Source organism: Haemorhous mexicanus, chromosome 2 (assembly GCF_027477595.1).
Source record: "Haemorhous mexicanus isolate bHaeMex1 chromosome 2, bHaeMex1.pri, whole genome shotgun sequence".
NCBI classification, from domain to species: Eukaryota; Metazoa; Chordata; class Aves; order Passeriformes; family Fringillidae; genus Haemorhous; species Haemorhous mexicanus.
Genome location: NC_082342.1, coordinates 90041080 through 90063795, shown reverse-complemented (window position 1 = coordinate 90063795; position 22716 = coordinate 90041080). Strand labels below are relative to the sequence as shown.

Below are 22716 nucleotides of genomic sequence, written 5' to 3'. Positions count from 1 at the left end.
TGTAGGGTTCTGTGCTATTTGTTATTCCAGCGGAGAACCATAACCCAAACAGTAAAATTCCTGGATACTTTCTAGACTTCTCTTTGTATCTGTGTTCCAAATGGAGTAAAGATTCCAAAGAAACACCATGAAATACCTGCTTCCTGTAGAAAGTTGAATTATTCCATATGTTATTTCAGTGTTAAATAAACCAAAAATATAAACTTATATGCACAAATTTTGGCAAATGCCATCATATTTATGCAGCCAGCTGCATATTCTAGTCTTCAAAAGTATGTTTAAATTATAATTATAATTATAAGCGATTGCTTTTCATGGGGTGTGTGGCCGCCTCAAAACTCTGAAAAGCAAGACTCTTAAATGGTGTTGAACTATTGCTATAGGACCTACAGGCAAGCAGCAAAGCCTGGAAACACTGATCACAGATTTACAATTAAACATTTTCCAGGAAGCTCATAGGGAAAATGATGCTTGCATCAAACAGCAGTGTCTTATTTTAGAAATATATTAAGAGAATATAAACAGGGACTTGGTTAAGCACTTGTGTAGCTAAATGGCAGCATTCAAATTGCAACTGCAGTAATCATAACTCTATTATAGTTTTAATGTCATAGTATGTAGTTCAACATCTCTTCCTGCAACTTTCATGCTATTTCCAGCCAAAACAAAATATCAATTAGCTCTATGTTAGGAGTAGTTTCAGTAAATTTTCTATTCCTATCATATCAGCAAAATCTGTCTGTCTTCATGAATAGAGCTATATATAAATATTCTGTGAGAATTTGAACACTCTGGGCAGAAGATGTGGATTAAGAGTTTTTATTCAAGCAGTCCTTCCCTGTTAAGGAGAATTTAAAGGGTTGGGGGTTTTTTTGGTGGTTTTTTTGTGTTGGGATGGGGATTTTTGGCTTTCTAGATTTTTTTAACTGAAAAATAGTCTTCTGGTAGAATTTTGGAGAAAAGGCAACCTAAGAGTGTAACTGGGCAGCTGGTACACAGTTTAACTGATGTTGCTCTGACACTATTAATCTGTGTCATATTTGAATCAGAATAATTTATGTCTTTCCATTACAATGGGGGAAACAAGAACAGGGAGACCTTTGTTCTTGAACATATGAGAAGAGCTTGTAATGCTATAAGCAAAGATATTATTTTATGTGAAAAAAAAAGGTCAGATTTTGGGGTTTTGGTCACAAAAATATTTTTACAGTGGTGTTTCTGAATGGTATTTTTGTTCATCTCTTAAACAGAAAAAAGTAATGGTATAATGCTGTCACCTTTTAATTATTTCTGTTCTCAACTTTTATCTGGCATGAACAGTTGGCAACAGATGCTCAGGCACTCTGCAGTGAGATGCTCTTCAGCCACAGACTTTACAAGTATAGCAGTGATGTTGAAAAAGTAGTCATGTGCAGAGCAGTATTTCAAAGCTCCTAATTGAAAAGGAGAAGTAATATCCACTGGGTAACTCACATCCATTGTGCCAAATATGGTTTGAAGTGAGTAATAATGTTTTCCCAAATCTTTCTAGAGAGATCCATTTAAAAACCTCTGCCCCTCTTTTAAAGGGACCTCTGCAGAGGTCCCATAACTGATCATTTGGAGAGGTCTTCTGGAGACTCCCTTTTGCAGGATAAACAGACCTTTTGTATAATTGAATTATCAGTCTGATAAGAAAATTTTTTTCCCAGCTGGCACTTCTGCAACAGAGCCATTGTAATTTGTGAAACTGAAGTGAATTCTTGGAGTAATGTATCAAACATTAACCATTTCAGAGGTAACACTGCTTTTGCAACTGCAGGTGTAGGCACTGCCTAAAGAATGTGGCAGTGTTTCATGAGGAAAAAAAAATCATGTTTAATTCTGAGATGTGTATTTTGTACTTTAAATAGGTTTTTAATGTCTACCATGGTGATTTATTTTTTCTAAGCATACTGATTGATATGAAGATCCTAATGTCAGAAATCATTGTGTAACTCTTTGAAATTATTGTACTTGCTACATCAAAAATACATATGGTACATGTAGGAAACCAAAACACTTAGGCTATCTTTCTCATTTCATACCAAGCTGCCATCTCAGTAGAACTGACATTTTAAATCCTTTTTGGCAAGAGATACAGGAAAATAATTTTGACACATGAAACATTTCACTAAGTTGAAATGCCTGTATCACCTGCCTGTCCCAAAGCAAAGAGCTGCACTGAGCATATGCAGGATGATGTTACATCTGAGATGATTTTGGTTTTTTCATGTTTTTTGGTTTTTTTGCAAAGCTGTACTGAAAAAAAAAAAAACAAAAATACAAAGCTTAAAAAAAAAGATGTTTCAAATATATATTATTTTTATACTTATTGCATCTGATTTTAATGAAAGTAAATATTTTCAGGTGGACAAACCCATTTTCTGTGAGAGAAGGAGAAACAATTAGCACGACACTCGCAATGTTTTTCAGGATGTGGTCACTCTTTAATCAGTTGAAATGTGACCCTTCCTTTGCTTTCCACAGACATAGAGAAATGCAACACCTGGTATGCTCTTTAACCTTTAGGAATCTAAGACAATAAGAAATGAAACAGCAGCTCTGTAGTGGAAGATACACTGTTCCTGAAAATTCATAAATCCACAAATCTTATTTGATAATCATAAAATGACAGAAAATCAAAAAAACATGTCATTCCTATGCCTAGAAGTAGTTTCCAGGACTAGCTGCTACATCACCTTTGCAGGGACAGAGGTGAGGCTGCAGTCCCCTTCTTTCTTCTTCCTGCTCATCTTGGTGGTAGGAATGACATTTGCTTTTCTCAAGTTGTGGGACACTATTCCCAGTCACCCTGACTCATCAAGGATTACCCAAAGGGGCTCTGCTGTCACACCTGGCAGTCCTTTGGCACTGGTGGGTCCTGCTCTTCTGCCATCATAATCTTCTTTTCCTGGCCAATCTCTGCATCATTTCATTACCAATTAAAGGTATGAGTTTTTGCAAACTTTGGAGGCATTTAAGGGCAGTGCACTGCTGCAAATTTCAGTGGGATTTGAAGGTGTGCACGTGTTCTTTTCCAGACAGAGCTCTGAAACAGCACTTTAGCTTTTGCTTGAGCCAGAGCTTGATTTTAGCATAGAGGTGCCACCATCAAATACACGAATTCAGATGATGTGATAGTGTAAAATGTCATACTAACTGTTTTATCTTCAACTGATAAAATGAAAAGGAGGATCTCTAGTGAGAGACAAGCCTGGACTGCAGTCTTGAGATAAAGTTTGCAATTTTTCTAGCTCCTGTTTAGGTTACAGTGATCTGCACAATGTTTGAAATCAGGTAGAATTAAAAACTGCAAAAGCATAAAGAAATAATAACACCACTTTGAGAATTTACTTGTACATTTTCTGATAGAAATTCTTGTCTGTCTAAATCAAAACTGGTACAATTTTTCTCAGACACTTCTTCATACCCTATCTTTGTTCTTCTTTTCCTAACATTTGTCAAAACCATTAACTCATTCATCAGTATTTTGCTCAGATTAATTTATCAGATTTGTTGCTTTCTTGCTAAAAAAGTCAGTATTTACCTTCAAGAACACATGTATTTTGCAGCACTTGCATACACAGTCACAGTGATTTCATCATGCCATATTCCACTGCAAATAGCAAAGAGTGAATATCCTCTGACATACATATTGTGATGCAATGATCTCAGTGATCTCAGTGAAATTGTTTAACTCAGAAGTTAATAGAAATTTCTGGTCAAGTTATTTTTCTCATTTTCTCATTCACCTCCTTGGGAAGATTGCAGTGAAGTTTTGCTGGGTTCTCCTAAGGTGTAATCTGAAAGAACTGTCCTCCACCTGCTGTACAGGGAAATAAAAGAGTGTGGAGGTAGGAAGAGACAGGATATTTCCTTTTTGCTCTGTCATTAGAGTCTCAGCAATGCAGAGCAGTGATTACAAAGAAAGTCTTGCATGCTGTCAGCAGAGAAAAATGTCTATTTTGATAGATTCTTTGAGAAATTTTGCTGCAAAAATCTAGAAATTGTTTACCAAGAATATATAGACTGTGATATGTGTTTACTGTTTGATTGTTTTCTTTTGGTCACAGTTTGGGCAAATTTTCAACATACGTGAAGGTATGATTTCTAAGGCGAAGCTGCCCTTTTTGTGACTTTTGTGTTATTGATGCAATAATTTCTTTCAGGAATTTTGCAAAACTTTTTCTTTTGTAACGTTCAATAAGATTATGTTGTCATTATAACTTCATACTTAGAAATGGCTGTACTTTTTTGACTGGAATGAAAACAATAATTACAAATTTGGTCTGAGTCATTTACTTGATATTGATATTGCTTTTGGTATATGTACTGAAAATAGATTTCTATAATGAGACAAGTCAGATCCCATAATTTCTGTTGACATTAGGAACTTCACCTACAATATACCAAAATTAGTTTTATATAGAAATTCTTAGTCACATAATAGAACTGCATTTTCTGATAAATTTATCTAAAGAGAACCTTTTTTAATTCATAAATTTGAAGCTTTTAGCATTATCCTTCTGGGTGTATAATTTAGAGCAACCTTATGCTGAGTTGTCCATGAAGTTCCTAATGTTCATTATAAACCTTATTAATACCACAGTGTATGGAGTACATGTCACTTGGGTGCATACATCAAAATATTTTTGGCAGGAGTTGTGATTAATAGATTAAATATTTGGGTCTCTGATAGGAATGGAGATAATGTTCAGATTATTAATACACTTACTTAGATGCTGGCTCTGGCAGCAGGTGTTACACTTTGGTCATTGACTTCTGTTTGCTTGCTATTCATCTGGATCAGTTTGGGCTTTTGCCATTTGATTATGTTGTCTTTTATCTACTTCAGAATTCTCATCCACACAAATATATTTTAATGACACATCAGCTTTGTGCCTTTATTTCTAATTTCTTTGGGTTTCCCAATTAAAAATGTGATTGAACAGTATCAAATACAGTTATTCATCTGGCTTGAATGGCTTTTTTTTTTTTAATTTTTTGTTATGAGAAACTATTGACTGCTAAAATAGTATGGAAATTTTCAGGGTGTGATGCAAATGTGCTCTTTTCCTGCTACATTTTCTGATCTAGTGCAGTGACTGCCAAATTTAAATAAGAGGTCTGAAGAGCTGTGGCATTCACCCCAGGCTTGGGCATAAATCAAACTGCTCTGGGAACATAACTCATGCACTTGACTGACACACAAACACCAGGAAAATTCTGATTTTTTTTTTCAGATTTCAGTATTTATAATGAGCACAATTCTGATTTCTGGGGTACCTAAATTAACAGAAATTACATTTGATGGAAAAGGACATGCTTTGGAGCACTGACTTTTGGATAGCCCTAAATATCTCTGGGAGAATGAAAGTCAGAGCTTGACTTAGACCAGATTGGAGAACTGAGAAGGACAAAGCTTTAGCATGATATTTTTCCTTTTCATCCAGTAATTGTTTAATGTGAGGTGCATGAACTCTTGCTCTTGTTCCACTGTTTGGCTAACTTTGCAAGAATCTGTATATTACAGTCAAAGGAATATTATTATCTTGATCTTCTGGATCTGTGAAACTAATCTTTCTGGTGACACAATGATATATCTTCAACAGAAGGTGTGCAATGTGCTGCCATCCAGCAGCAAAATCTGCTGAGTTTGCTGCATAACATATCCTCAGGCATTTGAGTTTTCTAAAGCACCTCAGCATTTTTGGTCAGAGCTTTGCTGAGTTTTTCTCCTGAACTTATGGTTCATATGATTTGGGTAAATAAATGTTTTGAGGAATGTTTGCGTGCCTTTGTTGACCCTCATCTAGATAAAGATTTTCATGCTTGGAAAGAAGCATCAATTATACATGTAGTCTTCATTCTTTAAAACATAATCACATTCAGTTTTCTTTAATTTTAGATGCATTGACCAGCGGCAACTGCCCACAGTTGTCCCCTGGATGCTTTTATTTTTTAATTTTGTAGGATTAGAAGTTTTTTTCTCTCACTTGCAGTGTAATTAGTGTCAGTTTATTATCAAAGAACATTAATGTCAGGTAGAACAGTTCCTATGGTTGCTGTTTTGCACTCCTACATCTGTGTATTGTAATAAGAACAAGATGAAAAGAAACTCAAATAAAGGATCAGCTGAGAAAATGCTTTGGTTTAATATTTGATCACTTATTTCTCCCAGGCTGGTAATGCCACTTAATTATGAAGGTTGCTGAACCAAATGAGCAAAGTTGCAGCAGGTGGCCAGTTTTCAGCTCTGATGAGTGTTCATCTTTATGAATTTGGAAAAAAATATAAATTGTGTTAGGCTTGCTCCTCAAGCTTTGTTCACTGTAATGGCAGCTAACATGTATGTATTTATCAACTGGGCCTGACGTTCACTTTTTAAAAAAATGCATAATTAAAAATTCAGTTGTTCAATAGCTGCTTTCAAGAATTCTCACATTCCTCAGTTAATTTTTTACTCAGTTCTTTCCTCCAGAAAAATTTCAACCATCTTACTCATGTCTTTCATTCCACATGTTGAGAATGAGAAAAATCTGCTTCCAATAGTTTGTACTTTGAGTCTTCTGTTTTCCTTTTTACTCTTATGCTAGGAAATGAAAAAGTAAGGATTTACAGAGGATTTCATTACCGAAAAAGCATGTCCACTTCTTTCATGTTGTTCACAATGGACTAGTGTTTTGGTATCAAAACTACAATAATAACTTTTCCCTTTCATAGGCAGTGGAAATGTATATTATAAATTTTTACATTAAACACTTCACAGCTGTGCATTATGAAATCTGTTTTGGAGAACAACAGTAAAATAGAAAATTGCCATGGAAAAGACATCTTTCTTCCTGTACTGGCGTAATTGTTGAATTATATCTTAGTTTTTCTCTCTTGCTACAAGTTTCGAGATGTTCAAGTGAAGAAGTTGATATCAGGTGAAAATGGAAATTACTGTTAGCCCTTGGACTTTCTCATGTCTTCTTGCTGTACTTCGAGTTGTCTGCTACAATTCAACAATAGGATAGGCCATGAAAGACTTATCCTATTCTTCTGGTGAAAGAAGCTGTACTAATCTGGGACACTTTGAAGTGGTTAAGAAAGGTTCAGAAAACTTATGCTGGAAAGCTTACTTGGTCTATATCTTTGCAGTCGAAAGTGTTCAAGGCTGGAGAAGTTTTAGCAGGATTCAGAAATACTGCAAGATTCTAAGCAAAACATTTCTTTCCATCTTGCTTAAACTGAAATTGGAAAAAAGAAAAACTAAATAGAAGTAGTAATAAAACCTCTCCCCATTTAAGAACAGTGTTCAGAAAGGAAAAAAATGCCGACTGAATAAGCCAAAAGACATGAGTCAGAGAAATGTGACTGGGTCAATATTATTGCTTCTGTCATTAAATAATGAAAGGAAAAAATACCAGGAAAAGGACTGCTCTAGAATTAATTACCAGTGACATACACTTCTGATCAAAGAGTCAGCCTGGGTCCTTGGGGCACAGAAAATGGCATGCAAACATTATATTGACCCCATGACTTTCCCCTATAGCACATCCCTGTGTAAGTCTATCCAAACACAACGAGCAGAATCTCCACAACCTCTTGTGACTCTGGAATGGTGCTTTCCCTGGGTCTCCCTGGTTCAGTTCCCAGCTGCCTCGTGCCGATGTCAGTGTGTCCCCTAAGCTGATGGCTGAAGGAGGGGTGGGTGTCCAGTCGGGCCTGAAGCCACAGGGGGATGCAGGGCTGGGAGGAGCTGAACTGATGTCGAGTGGTTACCGCGGCAACAGGGAGGGGACCTGCAGAGGGAGGGGGAGCAAAAGGGGAGGGGGGAGTGGCAGTGTTACCACGGCAACAGATGAAATGCCTTCCTCCCCTGGGCTGGACATGCAGCTGCCCTTATGTAAAATTACCTGTCTGGTGCTGGGGGGTTAGGGCACAGCATATCAAGAGTGCTCGTGTTATCTTCTATTTATATTAACTATTTCATTTCTAGTTAGAAAGTGAATCTGCATGCAATATAAAGTATTTTTTCCCCCACAAACTACACCCATAATTATCTCTTTTCATGGTTCACAAGTTGTAGCAGAATTCCTTCTTACCTGTTCTAATATAATGTAAAAAACTCTGTGCCAATATCAAGAATTAATCATAAGTACTAGAAGACATGCTGATTTAAGGTGTAAGTTTGTTTTAGACATCTTTACAGGACTATATTTCATTTTCCCCGATGAGCTTTGCAAGACAGATCTTAAAATTTCTTGTTTGGGTTCTTTAATTTTTTCTTCTTTTTTCCCCTTAATCATGTCAGGTACTGAAATTTTCTGATAGTTTCCTTTAGAATTTCCCCAGCTGGTGAGTGATGGAGTGTGTGAATATGAGAGGAATGTGCTCATGTAAAACTGATTGGAAAAGCCTGAACTCCTGAAATTTCAGTCATTGCAGGGCCCAGTGAATGGCAATCAGCCATCTGTTGTTTTGTTTGGTGTCCCTTGTGCCCTGACTAGGGACAGTGAAGAATTACTGATGTCAACAGGTGTTTTAATTAAAAGTCTCACATCAAAAAAGAATGGACTGAAATCAAGGAGGAACTGGAATTTGATGGAATTTGGCTTGAAAAGATGGGTTTTATGCTGTGGTAAAACTAATTCTGGGTGTCAAACCACACCATACAAGAGGATTTGGGAGGAGGTATGGCTTGGATCAATGATGCTTATGGCCTTGGAGTTGGCCAGAAAACCAGACAAACAAAAAAAAGAAAAAAAAAAAAAAAAAACCAAAACCAAAAAAGTCCAACCAAAAAAAATCCAAGGAATGAAGAAACTGAGGTAATACTTATTCTATGAAGAAGCCCCTTTGCTTCTGTTGTGAAGCCTAGGTGAATCATGAACACATTTACCTGCTGTGTTTTCCTTTGAAGAGGCAAGCTGTGACCTGGAGAGCTCTTAGGCTTGGATATGTGGGAAGGCTAGGCTCAGGATACTAGGGCAGCCAGCCCAGTGTCATGGGCTCTATATTTTGAACATGAAGTCTCAGCCTCCCCTCAAAGCGTGCTCCCAGTAGTGCAGAAGCAGAGAAGACTCTGGTTTCGCCTGAGCCAGCAGTTCACAGAGAGCAGGGCTGCCCTGGCTCTTGTGGAGGCCAAGAACAAGAAAGGTTTGTACACAGACTCATTACAGACCATCCTCTTGTGCCTATGTGGCAAAACATTCATCTTATTTTTAGAGTGGTTAAACATTTGCATTTCCCTCATATGCAAATTAGGGCTTTTACAGATAAGCTTTTTTCTACTACTTTGTGCACAGTTGGCTTTTTTGTGCATCATTTTGTTTAATTAGAGTAACACCTATTCACATCCTGTGGATATAGGACATAACTCCCCTGCTTGCTGCACCTTCATTTATTTCCCTGATTTCTGTCATCCAGAATTTTAAACTCTCCTTTTGGATCCTATTTATGTTCTAATAAATTCAGATTTTGTGACCTGAGTATGTCTATTCTGCTAAATCAAAGATATCCAGGGACCAATACTTGTCCCCAAGACTGAGTGGCACTAACTGGTGTATGTCTACATTTTCAAGTTTTAGCTGCCTCTGTGGCACATTTGCCTTGGGAGCAACATGGCAAGGAATTCAGCTGGCAATAAAATGAGGTGAAGGACTGGGTGTGTGGTACTCGAGCTGTGTGTGTAGTCTGTCTTTATTCAGCTGTGGGGATGCAATCAGTGAGTTAGTGTTTGTTTTGAGAAAATGCAGGATTGTATGTATTTATTTATTTTGACCCTTGAAAGTATTCAATGATGCGTGGCAGGATGGTTTGAAGTGGTGAAATATCCCAGGTGAGCTGTAGCTTTCCTGCATCTTGGAGAAGACATGAATGCCCTCAATATCTCAGCTTCTGAGAAGAAGAGGTTGTAATTTTTTTGTTTCCCAACCATGGTGTTGTAAGAGTGCAACTTTTTGGGACATTTGGGTTCTGTTGCAGAGTGGCATGTGGGTTCCTAAGATATAACATGGCCTCAGGAGTTACCCTAAAAGTGCCTCTGGAAGGGAGCAGCTAGAACAGGAATTTTACCTACCTGATCTTCCCATCTGCCTCCTTAAAAAGTGTTCCTTACCATCTTTTCTCTCACTCAGAATTCTGTGTGAGACCATCACTGAACCTGACCCTCTACTCTGTCTGTTTTTTTATGACTGCCCTGTCTCCCATTCCCTTACAACTCTTCTTGTGCTGAGAGTGACAGTAAGTGTAAAAACATCATGGTAACCTCTCCTTTCCTAGGTTGCTGATGGCATAAAAGATGTTTCAGAATATTCTTGCACTTCTTTGGTTAAAAGGCACTCTTTCCAGTTAAAAAATCTGTTTAATAGAGAGACTATGAGCATAAAATCTTATTGTGTGCTGTCTGTGAAAATGCATTTATTTTTGTAAAAATTATACTTTAGCTTCTGTTTTGAATAAGGTAATGCCTCAAAAACTATGTTTATAAAGTCAGTAAATCATCTATTGTAATATGTAAATACTATTGAGTACCCTAATAATTGTATAAGTTTTTCAGATATCAAGTATTCTTAGGAGACCTTGATAATATACTTTATTATATTAAGTACAGCCATACACATACATTCACAGTCTTTTTTTTTTCTGATCAGGGATTTTTAATTTTTATTTCTTTACTATTTCCACAGGAGTTAAACTTGTCCTTGTGCATTTATGTTACTAAATTCTTAAGTTAACAACCTTGGTTCCTTCAATTATGCATTTGGAATCTCTCTCTCTCTCTCCATCCTGACTGCTGTCTTAGTAGTAAAGCCTTAAATTACAGGTCAGAGGGAGCACTGTACTTTCTCTGTCAAGCCCAAAAAACATTGTTCCTTCCAGCAGCAATCTTCTTAGGAATGATTACTCTGATTAACATTTTGAGTAACAGTGCTCACCAGTTAACAGAGATGAAAAGTCTGCACACTGCCATGTGCATCCCCTGCACTTCTTTGCATGCTTTGGATACCTTTTTTCTAAAGCAGACCAATTTAAAGCATATACACTTATGTCTCATCAAAGGCAAAGCTTCTCATCATGCACAGTCTGCAACAGGACATGAACCTTGGCACACCAAGAGAAGAGGCTGTGGAAATGCAATTGTGGGATGATCATAGCAATCAGGATGTCTTTGGGAATGCTTTAATAGCAGCAGAAGCCAACAAAAGGCTCCAAAAAGAAATGAGAAGCGGCAATATTTAAAAAGTCTTCCACCAAAAGGGGAGAGAACAGAGCTACAGCTGATTTTCTGGAAGTGCATTATTTCTAATTTCATGCTGTGTTTCTAACTGTGAAATGATTGATTGAAGCAGAATAGATAATCCATCAATGTGGAGTGAAGAGAAGTCTCAAAGAGATGTCAGGGTTTGGGCCAAGACAAAAATCTCCAGTTTTTCCTGTAAGTGAAAGGAAGAATTTATCTGGAATACAGAAGGGCTAAAGCTAGCCTCCAAAGAGCAAAAATAGGCAGAGGGAGACAGACAAATGTGATTCTCAGGGAAAGGAAGCGCTACATGATACTTGCATGCTTTGTTTGTTGTGTGAAGTTAGATGTCTTTCCCTCTTCATAATAGCAGGAAATCAGTGAAATAACGTTCTGAAGCAGGCAGGAGGCAGTACTGCAGTGAAGAAGCTGAGCTTCCATCCTCCTTGCTCCAATAATTCTACGGAGTCAGTGATGAAAATAGCTTTTTTTCTTTTTTTTTCTTTTTTTTTTCTTTTTTTTTTTTTTTTTTACTCAAAGCATTCAGCTATGGAGATGATTGGTGCTGCTTGCTGAAATATTTTGATGTTGCTAACTAGAATAGCCCTTATATCTGTGGTGCCAATCTCAATTTTGAATTGGCTTCTTTCACTGTATTTTGCCCATGGAACCATGATGCTTGTAACAGTATGAAAGTACTGAAGCAAATTCTCAAAAAAGAGTAGCAGGTTAATGAAAGCCTTTCTATATTTAAAACAGTTTGGAAAGTTTTCAAACTTATATGTATTACTACTACAGTAAAACTAATCTTTAATCTCTTTCTATTGACTATCTTTTGGAGGTACAGCCTTAACACTGATGGGAAAGATAAATTCAGATTAAGAAGAGAAAAAAATCCAAAAGTGGGAATGTGTTGCCCAGTCTTCCACTCTCAATAGAGGCTATTAGGAATTAGGATCTGCACAAGGGAGCAGGAGCACAGAGAGTGGAAAAAAAGCAAACTGGTGGAGAATGGGAAGGTGATCCCTGCTGTGCTGTCTCTTAGGCGACAAACCCAGTGTTGTATGTAGTGTGAAGTAAATACACCCCCATTAACTCCTGGGCAGCCTCTGGAAACACAAAGCTCTAGCCTGGCAAAGATACTTCAGGAAAAGTTACAGGCAGCTCTAACAGTGCTACTCCACTCATCCCAAGCTCTGCTGAGAGCAAGGCAAACTTTCAGGACATGTGTGAGAATTACTGTCCTCACAGAAGGTTTGTGTTGGTCTTGATGCCACAAGAGTTTTGAATGTACACTGCGTATGAAATAAACTATTTTACTGTGTTTTCTGCAGCAAATATAATTTATTTATTTCTGCAATATTTCCACAAAATGAGAATGTGGGTTTCCATTGGTAGACCATTCCATTACTTTCAGTTCCTTTCCGCAGGATATCTGAGAGGTTTTAACCAGTTCTTGAAATTAGACTGCAAGTTGCACACAGGGTGCAAACCCAAGCAGAAGCTGTCAAGCAGTCGTATTAAGGTTTACGTTAAAGCTTAACATTTTAGCCTTCTAGAGGTCTCCTGAGATCACCATCTGACTTTTCACAATCTGTACAACATGCAATGTGATCAATAATCAGCACACCTCATGTAGCAGCTGCTGTGGAACTACTTATTTCCATCAATACCAAAAATAGGTATGATCAGGGTACCTCTTCAAATTATCAAAAGTCTGTTTGTAAGATGCACAGAGGACAATTCTCTCCTCATTCTAGTCCAGGGAAAGATGCATTAAATCAGGGAAGCTGACTGTGGGCTATGCTCAAGAGAATTACTCTCAGTGTTTTGATTTCAGACATGTGAATGTACTGGTTCAGGAAGAGGGAACCACTCATTCCATATTTCAGGGAGCATTTCCTCTTTCACTCATTTGTCACACAACTAAATAGGCAGGTGACTCAATCATTGAACTTTCCTTTTAGTGGTGAGCTGGGCTGGAAAAAATGTGCTTTTATTGAAAATCACTTTCAAACTCTGAAGAGATTACTCACTTTTAATGTTCTCAAGTGCCTCAGATTGCAGAATAAATAAACAGACATCATGAGCATTCTTTTAATACTTGGGACATTTTCTACTTCTCTTTGTAATTCTAAGCCAAGTATGACAGGGGCATAAAGAAAGAGCGTTCCTGGGTGTATTCACCCGTGGTCTATGGCTGAGTGCAATAAAGGGGAGACTCTCAGTCTTTAGAGATTTCCTCCCATGTCTCTCCTGTTTCCCTGAACAGTCCCTTCCCATATTCCCTTTTAAAACATAATACTTAACATTTCTATGACATTTGCACATAATAGGCTCAACCATTATTCATTTTATAAGCATACTTCTTACTGAATGGTTTAGGCTGAAATATAACAGCAAAGTTTAATACTTATTTCCATAACAGTTTTAGACTAACAAATGGGATTTCCCACTTCAGTGAAGTCCAGCCTTTCGGTAGCTAGAGGAGATTTTATCCCTTACACAGTTTATTAGACCAGTTCCAAGCTTCTACAGACAATGTTTGTGGTGTGTTGTGGTGTGCTGGCGTGTTATGCAAGGGGTGTGGGAGGGCACAGAATTATTGTAATATAAACTGGACCCTAATTATGTAGCTATTTTCAGCTGATTCAGTCTCACACAAATGCAGTAGCAGCTTTAATGATTTACAGTCTCACTCTATCACCAATCAAGATACAGGTTCTAAAATGAAAAAAGAAGCCAAAAAGAGTCTAGTAGGCAACAGTAAAAACCTGAAAAATATCATGCAAGAAATTCTTGCATTTTTTCCAAGGACAGGATTCTTGACATTGTTGTTGCTGCTGTTGTGAAGAATTTTGCAAATGCAGAAAAAAATGAGCAGGCTGCAGCAGAAGCAACAAAGAAATACCACACTATTTATCCGTAGTCATTCGCATCCATTACCTGACTGTGACAGCCTATTACATCATATTTTTCAGAATTAAAATGAGACATTGTGATAGGAGAAAAGCTCCATGTATTACCAACAACAGGTTAGCTACTCTTTTGACTGAGAAAACAATTGAAGACTTGGTTGAAAAGAATGCATTTTTCTCTGTGACTGCAGATAACTTAGACAATGGCATTTTCAAGGTATTCACAATCATTAATCATACCTACGCAGTTGATTGGCAAATAGTTCAGTGCTGACTCTGATTATTTTCAAGGTACTAATGAAACCACATTAGGAATATTTGAAAATGTGAAAAGAAAAAAAAAGCTGAAATCAAGTAGTTGGAGCTTAGACTATTTGCAGCTATTTACAGGTAATACTGTTGCTAAATCTGGGTTACAGCTCTTGTCCACAAATCAGTGAAAATTAAGAAGGTAAAATTGTCCTTAGTTTCTCGTTCTCTATATAACCATAGAACAGGAAAATACCATTTAATTTTCCTCATCTCATTCTGTCATTTCTCTCACACAATGTTTCAGATTGAGAGAACTTAGAAAATTTGAATGGGAAGAAATGCTCTACATGAGACAATTACTTGCATACTCAGCTGGTAAAAGGACCATAATATGCTTTCTTGGTTTTAGGAGTTACTTTTAGAAGTATGTGAGCATTGTCAGGTGCAATTTACAATCCCATTTTCAAAGGTAACCTCATAGGAGGTGATACAGAGGTTTTCAATGGCACAGTGTCTCTAATAATTTTACGATGATACTGAGTGTTTCTTGCAAACAGAAGTCTTGCAAGTAGAACAGTCTGTCTCTTTAAATAATGAAATGTATAAGATAATGCATTCATTTAAGGTTAATTTGCAAAAAAAGTACCGATGAGAAGTTCTTTTGTCATAGGTAGCTATGCAACATTGGGGAGTAATAAAGGAAAAAAAAAAAAAAGACATTTCACACAAAGATACACTGTAACTGCCTGAAATGAGGCTTTATATTTTCATATACACAAACAAAATGCAAATAAACTGATTAAGTTTTACTGGGAAATGAATGCCTCTTTCAAAGTTTGGCTGCTCTGAAGTGAATGCATCCCAGCATTGGGTGAATATGTGGTAAAAGTAGGAGAATCTTGGATCTGTTTAGATAGCATGGCAAACCAGGTGCCATTAAGACAAGCAAACTTAGTGACAGAACACTTTTCTGTACATGACCTCAGTATTTCATGTAGAACGTGCTTTACCTTTTTTGCTGCTGGGAAGAAATCTTGTTTAAAATGTTGCTGTTTTTCACTTCTTCCTGTGCTCATTGTAGTAGCCAATAGTTGCTGCCAGAAAAAAAAAAAAAAAAGGGAGAAGGAAGAATTGGAATATTAACAAAATTACTGGTGCAGTGGTAGAACAGAACATGGAGAATATTGTTAGAGTCCTATGATGTTGTTTCATGTGAGGCATCACATCACTGAAACCTGATGTCCTGCCCAAACTCTCTAAGTGCAATCGCCACATTTTGTAAAGATCTAAAATGACAGGTATTAGCTAGAAAATGAAGAGTATTACTTTCTTTTATCATATGATATTGACCTGTCTGTAAAACCAACATAGAGACCTTTTTTCTGGCAGTTTCTTGTTGGGTGCTGTGTGCTGGAGATCAGTGTACCAGCTCTGTACAAAACAGCATATGAGAGCTGTTGACTTCCCTGGGAATGGAGAATCTGTTGTCAGTGAAGACAGAGGTAATTTTTGGAAATATGCGCAGGCTTAGAACCATTAGAAGGGGAGAACTGAGTGCCAGCTTCAAAAGTGACTTATTCGCTTGGTTAAAGACTGAAAAAATTCCAGAGATTAATGTAAGGGATGTACTGATATAACATTCACTTCTAAAAGGGATTAATGGTGAGAATCTCAATTAAGATATTAAATGGAAATGTGTGTTTATTTTTCCTGGAAAAAATTTGGTTTTGTAATTTGTATATTCTGACTGAGGACTGCAAATACTTTATTTTTTTTAAATAGGGTTAAAGTGTTTAAAAAGTCAATGCAACTAACTTCAACCAACTTTATTGACTTTTCTTTTAAAAATGCTGCTTTGTTTTTTATCATCTCCGTTTGCCAAAAGAAAAATGCAAGTTTCTTTCAGAACTAATTAACTCTAGAAGATCTCTGAACCATTTAATTTGAGTTGAATTTTTTTTTATTAAGGCAAATGGAGTGTCCCATTCTGCAGGTATTTTGAATAATGATCATTGGTGGCACGTTCTAGTTGTATCAATAAATTAAAAAAAAATGCAAAACAGGAACTGTGCAGTGGTGTTAGCATGACCCTGTTTCTAGGCTGATGTAATCCACTTAGCCAGAGTAGTTTACTGGAATAGAAACCACAATGTTACATTTGCCCTGCTCCCGGGGCCCACTTTTCTCAGATGTAGCTGCAGTACCTTCTCATGGTAATGTATTAAGGAGCTCAGGGTCTTTCCTTTCTTTTGGAAGGGTAGAAATCCTGAATAAATACTACAAATCATTAAATATGCATGATATACTAGAAAAGAATTATGGTTACTCCTAAATTTAGTCAAAATTAAGCATTCATATAAAATAAGCTCAAATGTGAATATCATGCAAAAACTTATCCTGTGAAAAGACAGCACTGTCATTAGCCAGCTGTATACAAATGGTCTTTGGTTCTATAAATACAGATTCTCACATGTAGGCTAGGGAAAGCAACTCTATTCTCTCAGCATTTGGAGAAACCCATAGACATGTCTGGCATATTCCTTTCTAAAGAAGCTGAATGTGCCAAACACTTGTCACTAGACTTTCAAAGGCTAAAATGCAGTTGACTTAAAGAAAGAACATCAGTGCTCTGACATCTAAAACCTGGTGCATTAAGGATGTTCTTTCTGAATAATGGAGGTACACTGTGTACGTTACATTACATGCTTCAGATCTGTGGAGATGTCATCCATATGAAAGAAAAGTCTCTTCAGATTCAAATCTGTCATCTTCCCTGCAAAAATAAAGCTAATAATACAATGAGAAATAGTAGTGAGATAGGCTATGAAGGAAAATGGTCCTTCATTGCCTTTGGTGGCTAGCCTTTAATTCCTGAGGTGATCTACTACCTGGTGTTTGGATACCTGCTAGCACCACTTATGCACCTTTTGATCATTTATCATCTAGGGATGTGAGGCCCAGAGTATGTTTTGGACTTGGATTTCAGTGCCAGTGAATTGGGTTTCCTGGTGTTACAACATCAGCTTTGAAGGGATGGCCCACCAAAAGTGTAATAGCACAGGAGAAACAGGTGGCTCTTAGCAAAAACACTGTCCTCAATTCAGACTGCAAGCTCTACTAACTGTCTGTAAAGAAAAAAACCCAATACTACTGCATTGAAACAATAGACAGAAAGAAGTGAAATAAGAGCAAATTCGGACCTTACATATAGCCCTAATTACCCTTTGTTCAGATATACCAGGAGTGCATCTACCAGGGGTCCTAAAGAGATGTTTTCCTTTGGATTATTCCCAAGCCCTGCATTAGCCTCTGCTGTAGAGCACACACTTTGTGCCACATCAGCAAACATCACCCCTGTCACAGCCAGCCCTGTGGTCTTGGGAGGGTATTGCATGACAGACTCAGGTGGCTGTTTCCATGAGGCTCAAAAATAGAGCAGTCTATTATTCATTTTTCAGTCTTTGAAAAGAGAAAGAGGAACTCAAGCAAATGTAGCATGACCTTTTGCAGCCTCTGGTGGCTTGCATTGACAATTCAAGTACAAAATTAAAATACATTTTCTTCCATGGGGTCTTAAATGCATAAACCATTGTGTTTATATATTCACCTATATAATTTTGTCTGTCCATGTGTACTTTAATTTCTGCATTTATATGTACTATGATGGCTTACCTACAGAAGCAGAATGGTAAAACCTGGAGTAAATGGAAGGACAAATTTCATGTAAATTGAGGTATTAGCATATTCAGGGCTGAGTATTCAGCTCTTAGAATCACAGTCTGTAAAGGAGCACATACCTGCCTTTTCATTCTACTGCAATGTGGCCTGAGAAAGAGTGGCTGAATAATTGGTAGCAAATGGGAAAATTATTTTATTGCATATTCACAACCTCTTCCCTAAAAAGCATCACTATAATCAGGGGAATTTACCATTCTCTAGCTTATGTGTGTTGGTCCTGTTCATCTTTCATGTCTCTTATTGGTCCTATGACAAAGTCTCTGTAAATTATACCTTCTTTGACTTTTCAGAGACAATGAAAAAGAATGTGCTAATGCTGAAATTATTATGGCACAAGACTAATGGAAGTGAGATGTTTAGCATGTTTCATTAAGCAGCTAGATATAAAAATAAAAGGGTGAAAAAAACAGAAAAACAAAATATTCCTAAGGCAGTAGAAAAAGAAAACATAGCTCCATTGGCCAGAACATACCCTGTTGATCTGCACCAGAACAGACCTAATCAAACACCAAACAGTGTGAAATGTGGAACTGTTTTCAATTGATGTCTCATGCTTTCTTTGCAGGAATATCAAATTGATATATTTTTTGCCCAGACGTGGACAGACAGCCGTCTTCGTTTCAACAGCACCATGAAGATACTGACTCTGAACAGCAACATGGTCGGCTTGATCTGGATCCCAGACACGATATTTCGTAACTCAAAGACAGCAGAGGCCCACTGGATCACCACCCCCAACCAGCTCCTCCGCATATGGAATGATGGCAAGATCTTGTACACCCTCAGGTGAGCACTTGGCAAGGTGCAGGGCTGAAAGCTCCTCCCACCTTTGGTGTAGTAATAGTAATTTTCAGCAATATCTTTGCTCTCCTCTGCTGTTTCTTCCTGATGCATATGTGGCCACACTTTGCAAATATTTAATTATTCAAGCATAAGTACTGCCAAGTTTAAAAAACAAAGTCTTGTCTTTCTATGAAAGCAACCTTGAGAAATAGGAAATAAGTCTGTCTAAATTGTACCAGCTGGGCTTTTTAGTGCTTGTAATAAAATCGGGAATACGTTGTCCCATAAAACCTGTCAAAAGCCTTTTTGATCGGAGTTAGATGCAGGGCTGGATAAAGCATTTTTAGATTCATGCTAATGCCAGTACTTGATTCTTCAAATAAGTCATGCTGAAAGATGGTCTGTCACATCTCATCACAAGGGTAAATTGCCGGAGGAAAGGCTTTTACAGTTTTCTAATCTTTGTGATAAAATCAACTATATGGTATTAGAAATACTGTATATATTTGCATTTTAAAAAGCCTGTGGAAATCAAAATATGTGTTTGCTTGTGGAAGAGATGAGCTGTTCAGAATGGAGTTTTGCCATAAGCCATATTCCACAAGGGAAACTGTTTTAGAGATGTGCCTTTCACGCTACATTTTCTTCTGTGATTGTGTTCAGCCCTCTTGGTGCACCTGAGAGGGCTGATCACACTTGCAACTGCTGCTGGGCTCCAATATGAAGTCTTTGGAAAACAATAAGAAAGGAAATAAACATCTGGAAAAGCTGTTGATATTTTTTAGTGCCCTTTCGTTCTTAGGCTTGCTCTACTGTGAAGAGCTCTTGCTTATTGCAGTTGCCTTTAGCTAAAGAGTTTGATATTCTCTTGGTTGGGTTATTGGTTTGTTTTTTTTTCCTTCAGGAGATTTTGATTATGTATTTGGTTGGGTTTTTTTCTATTAAGTTCTGTTTCAGTATTTCAGGCTAAGTATCTACATAATAGTAGCTAGACTTACCTCTCACTGAAGAAACTATTTGTCAAATGGATTACAAAATTTGTCTAAACTAGTTAAAAGTATGTTAATACTTGACCCATTGGAATGAGCATTTCTAGTTTGTGAAAGATGTTTTGAGTCCTTTTTGGTCATCAGGTCAACCTCCTTTTTACACAGGAAAAGCTGTTGGAATGATCATTGTAAACACTGTGCAATTCAAACCAAATTTATCTGATCTAAGTGTCAGGATTGGTGACATGGAAGAGGTAGCTAGTGTATGCCCTGGTGCTGTCAGGTGTTGATGGGTGTTATGTGTACAGGAGGAAGTGTACAAGGTGCAGTCATACTCCATACTCCTCTCCATCTTCTTCCCTGGGCGTGAATTTTAGGGTGTGAATTCCCTCCTGGTGCAACGCTGCAAATCCTCTTCTAGTGGCAGTGCAATAATTTAAGGGCAATTTAATTCAATAATTAAATCCCTCACAGGTGACCTTTTCTGAGACAGAGTTTTTCTCTGTGCCATCCTGTATCTCAGACACAAACCTTTCACCATAGAGTTTTTAATATTTTTATTTAGTTTCCAAAAGTAAAAACCCACATAGCCCACATGCATTAATTCTTTCATGAATCTATGTAGCTTTTTTTTTAAAGATTGTACAATAAACTAGCACTTAATTCAATTTCCCTGAGTAAGTACATTCGCTTTGTAGGCTATTAGACTGAAGATTATTGATTTTTATTAGTAATTTTAAAATTGGCTGTGTTTGTAGGATACTTTGTTTTAGTGATGTCATGTAAAACCAGCTTTCAAGTAGGGATGAAGATGTTTCTCCTGATCTGTTTGTTGCATCTGTATGATAAGAATGGCACATAGAGATTTATTAGGTTTGGGGGAGGCAGCCTGAAGAAATTGAAAGAACTTTAAGTTCACACTATAAGTACAAACGGAGAATATTTTTATAAGTTTCCCTCTGAAGTTCAAATTTTGTGGAATTGAGTGCAACATGAGCTGTATTTCCTGTTATTTTTGTAAAGAAAAGTTGTTTTCATCCCAGAACCTTCGATGATGAGTTGTCTAGAGAAACACATCTGCACAGATTTCCTGGGATCCAGAAAGTCTTGATGACGTGTCTGAAATTATTTAAGATCATTATTGTTGTTTTGTATCAGGCCCAAATAGCTAATGAACAATCTACAAATATGGTTCTTTCTTTTCAGGCCTTACTTATGGATATCAAAGTATTCTTGCATGATGCTTATGGTTACCCTGCCTCCTGCTCTGGCTGTTGCCTGTACTGGCACACAGTAACAGATCCTTGGTTTCTTCACAGGCTCACCATCAATGCTGAGTGCCAGCTGCAGCTGCACAACTTCCCCATGGATGAACACTCTTGTCCTCTGATATTCTCCAGCTGTAAGTGCTTCTTTGATGCCTTATTCCTGTGTATGCAGGGGCATGAGTTTAATTCTGATTTCTCTCAGGTTGGTCAGTTGTTCCATAACCAGTATAAGAAGTTTACGTTTGCTCAAATATTTAGGAATTTTTGTTATCCTCTCTTGCACTTCTGATCAATGGACTTATGACATGAATTCTTCTCCAGGTTTACTCTGTTACTTTTATTAGAATCAGACTTTTTAGCTGATACCATAGTCACAAACTCAGCAGATATTTGTGCCAGTCTGTGCAATGTTAATTTATACAATCACTTGACATTGCAAATGATTGAAACTACAGTTTTCTGGTGGAGGTGCACAGCATGGGGACATGCCCAGCAATCTCTGATCATCTGAGTTTACAGCACGTAGCCTGGTAATGCCTCTCTGTTTCATAGTAAAAGTAAATGGTGCAGCTACTGTAAATCTCATTTTCCTTTCATTGCTCAGCTTTGCCAGCAGTCCCAATGATGTTTTGTATGTAGTGTTGCTGGCATATTTAAAACCTTCCTAAGAGACAAAACAAATACATGGGAAAATGTATGGAAAACAAAAGTCAGGTGAGTTAATTCTGGGGTCCAATATTACTCTGAGAAGTTATTTTCATTCTGATTCATTTAAAAAACTTTGAGAGCTGTCTGCCCATAGGAGTACCTGCACAGTTTTGTAATCCAAAACCACACAATGCAAAGGTTTTAAAAACATTTTTAAAAGGATCTCCACAATAGATTTTAATCTTGACAATCAATAAGACTCAGGATACGTATTCTTCAGAAAGTGAAAGGAAAATGTATCATTTTGTCTATCTAGAAACAAGATTATCTCCCTAATCCCTTTTAAAGTGATAGAAGAATAACAGTATTGAATATTGTAATAATAAATATGCTATTGTGATGGTATATATTTCTGTTTATAAATATTATACAAACAGTGATCCACAATCACAAAACAGATTTGACTTTCTGACCCAGTATGTATTTTTCTTTTTACCTAGGAATTTTTTTTTTAAACATATGTCATATAAATATCTCCCTTTCCTCTAAAATTCTACCACTATGTTGCCAATTTTTGGTTTTTGTATAAGTGAATCTGGGCAGAAATACACAGTTGTGTGCTTAATTCAGGTGTGTGTAATAGATACATATTCAACTGAACAAGAGGCAGATAGCTCCTGAAGGAGCTTTCCTGCTCATGAACACTTGTCACTGAACTCTATGCACTTCAGCTATCTTTAGTTACTACATAAAACTGCTCTTGTGGCAATCTGCTGTTGTTTTGTTGAAGAGCTGGGAAAAGTTTGTGAAGTTAAAAATCAAATTTCAGAGATTTAAGGAAACCTACTAAAATTTTGGTTGAAGTCCAG

The 22716-nt window shown here is 37.1% G+C and overlaps 1 protein-coding gene across 1 annotated transcript in view; it reads left to right on the top strand.

Moving 5' to 3' along the window:
• The window catches only part of GABRG3 (gamma-aminobutyric acid type A receptor subunit gamma3), a 300729-nt gene that overhangs the window by 134563 nt on the left and 143450 nt on the right, over positions 1–22716 (top strand). Inside the window, exons 4-5 of the mRNA XM_059839444.1 lie at positions 18725–18945; positions 21251–21333. Coding sequence (XP_059695427.1) covers positions 18725–18945; positions 21251–21333 — 304 coding nt within the window. The remainder of the gene's footprint in view (positions 1–18724; positions 18946–21250; positions 21334–22716) is intronic.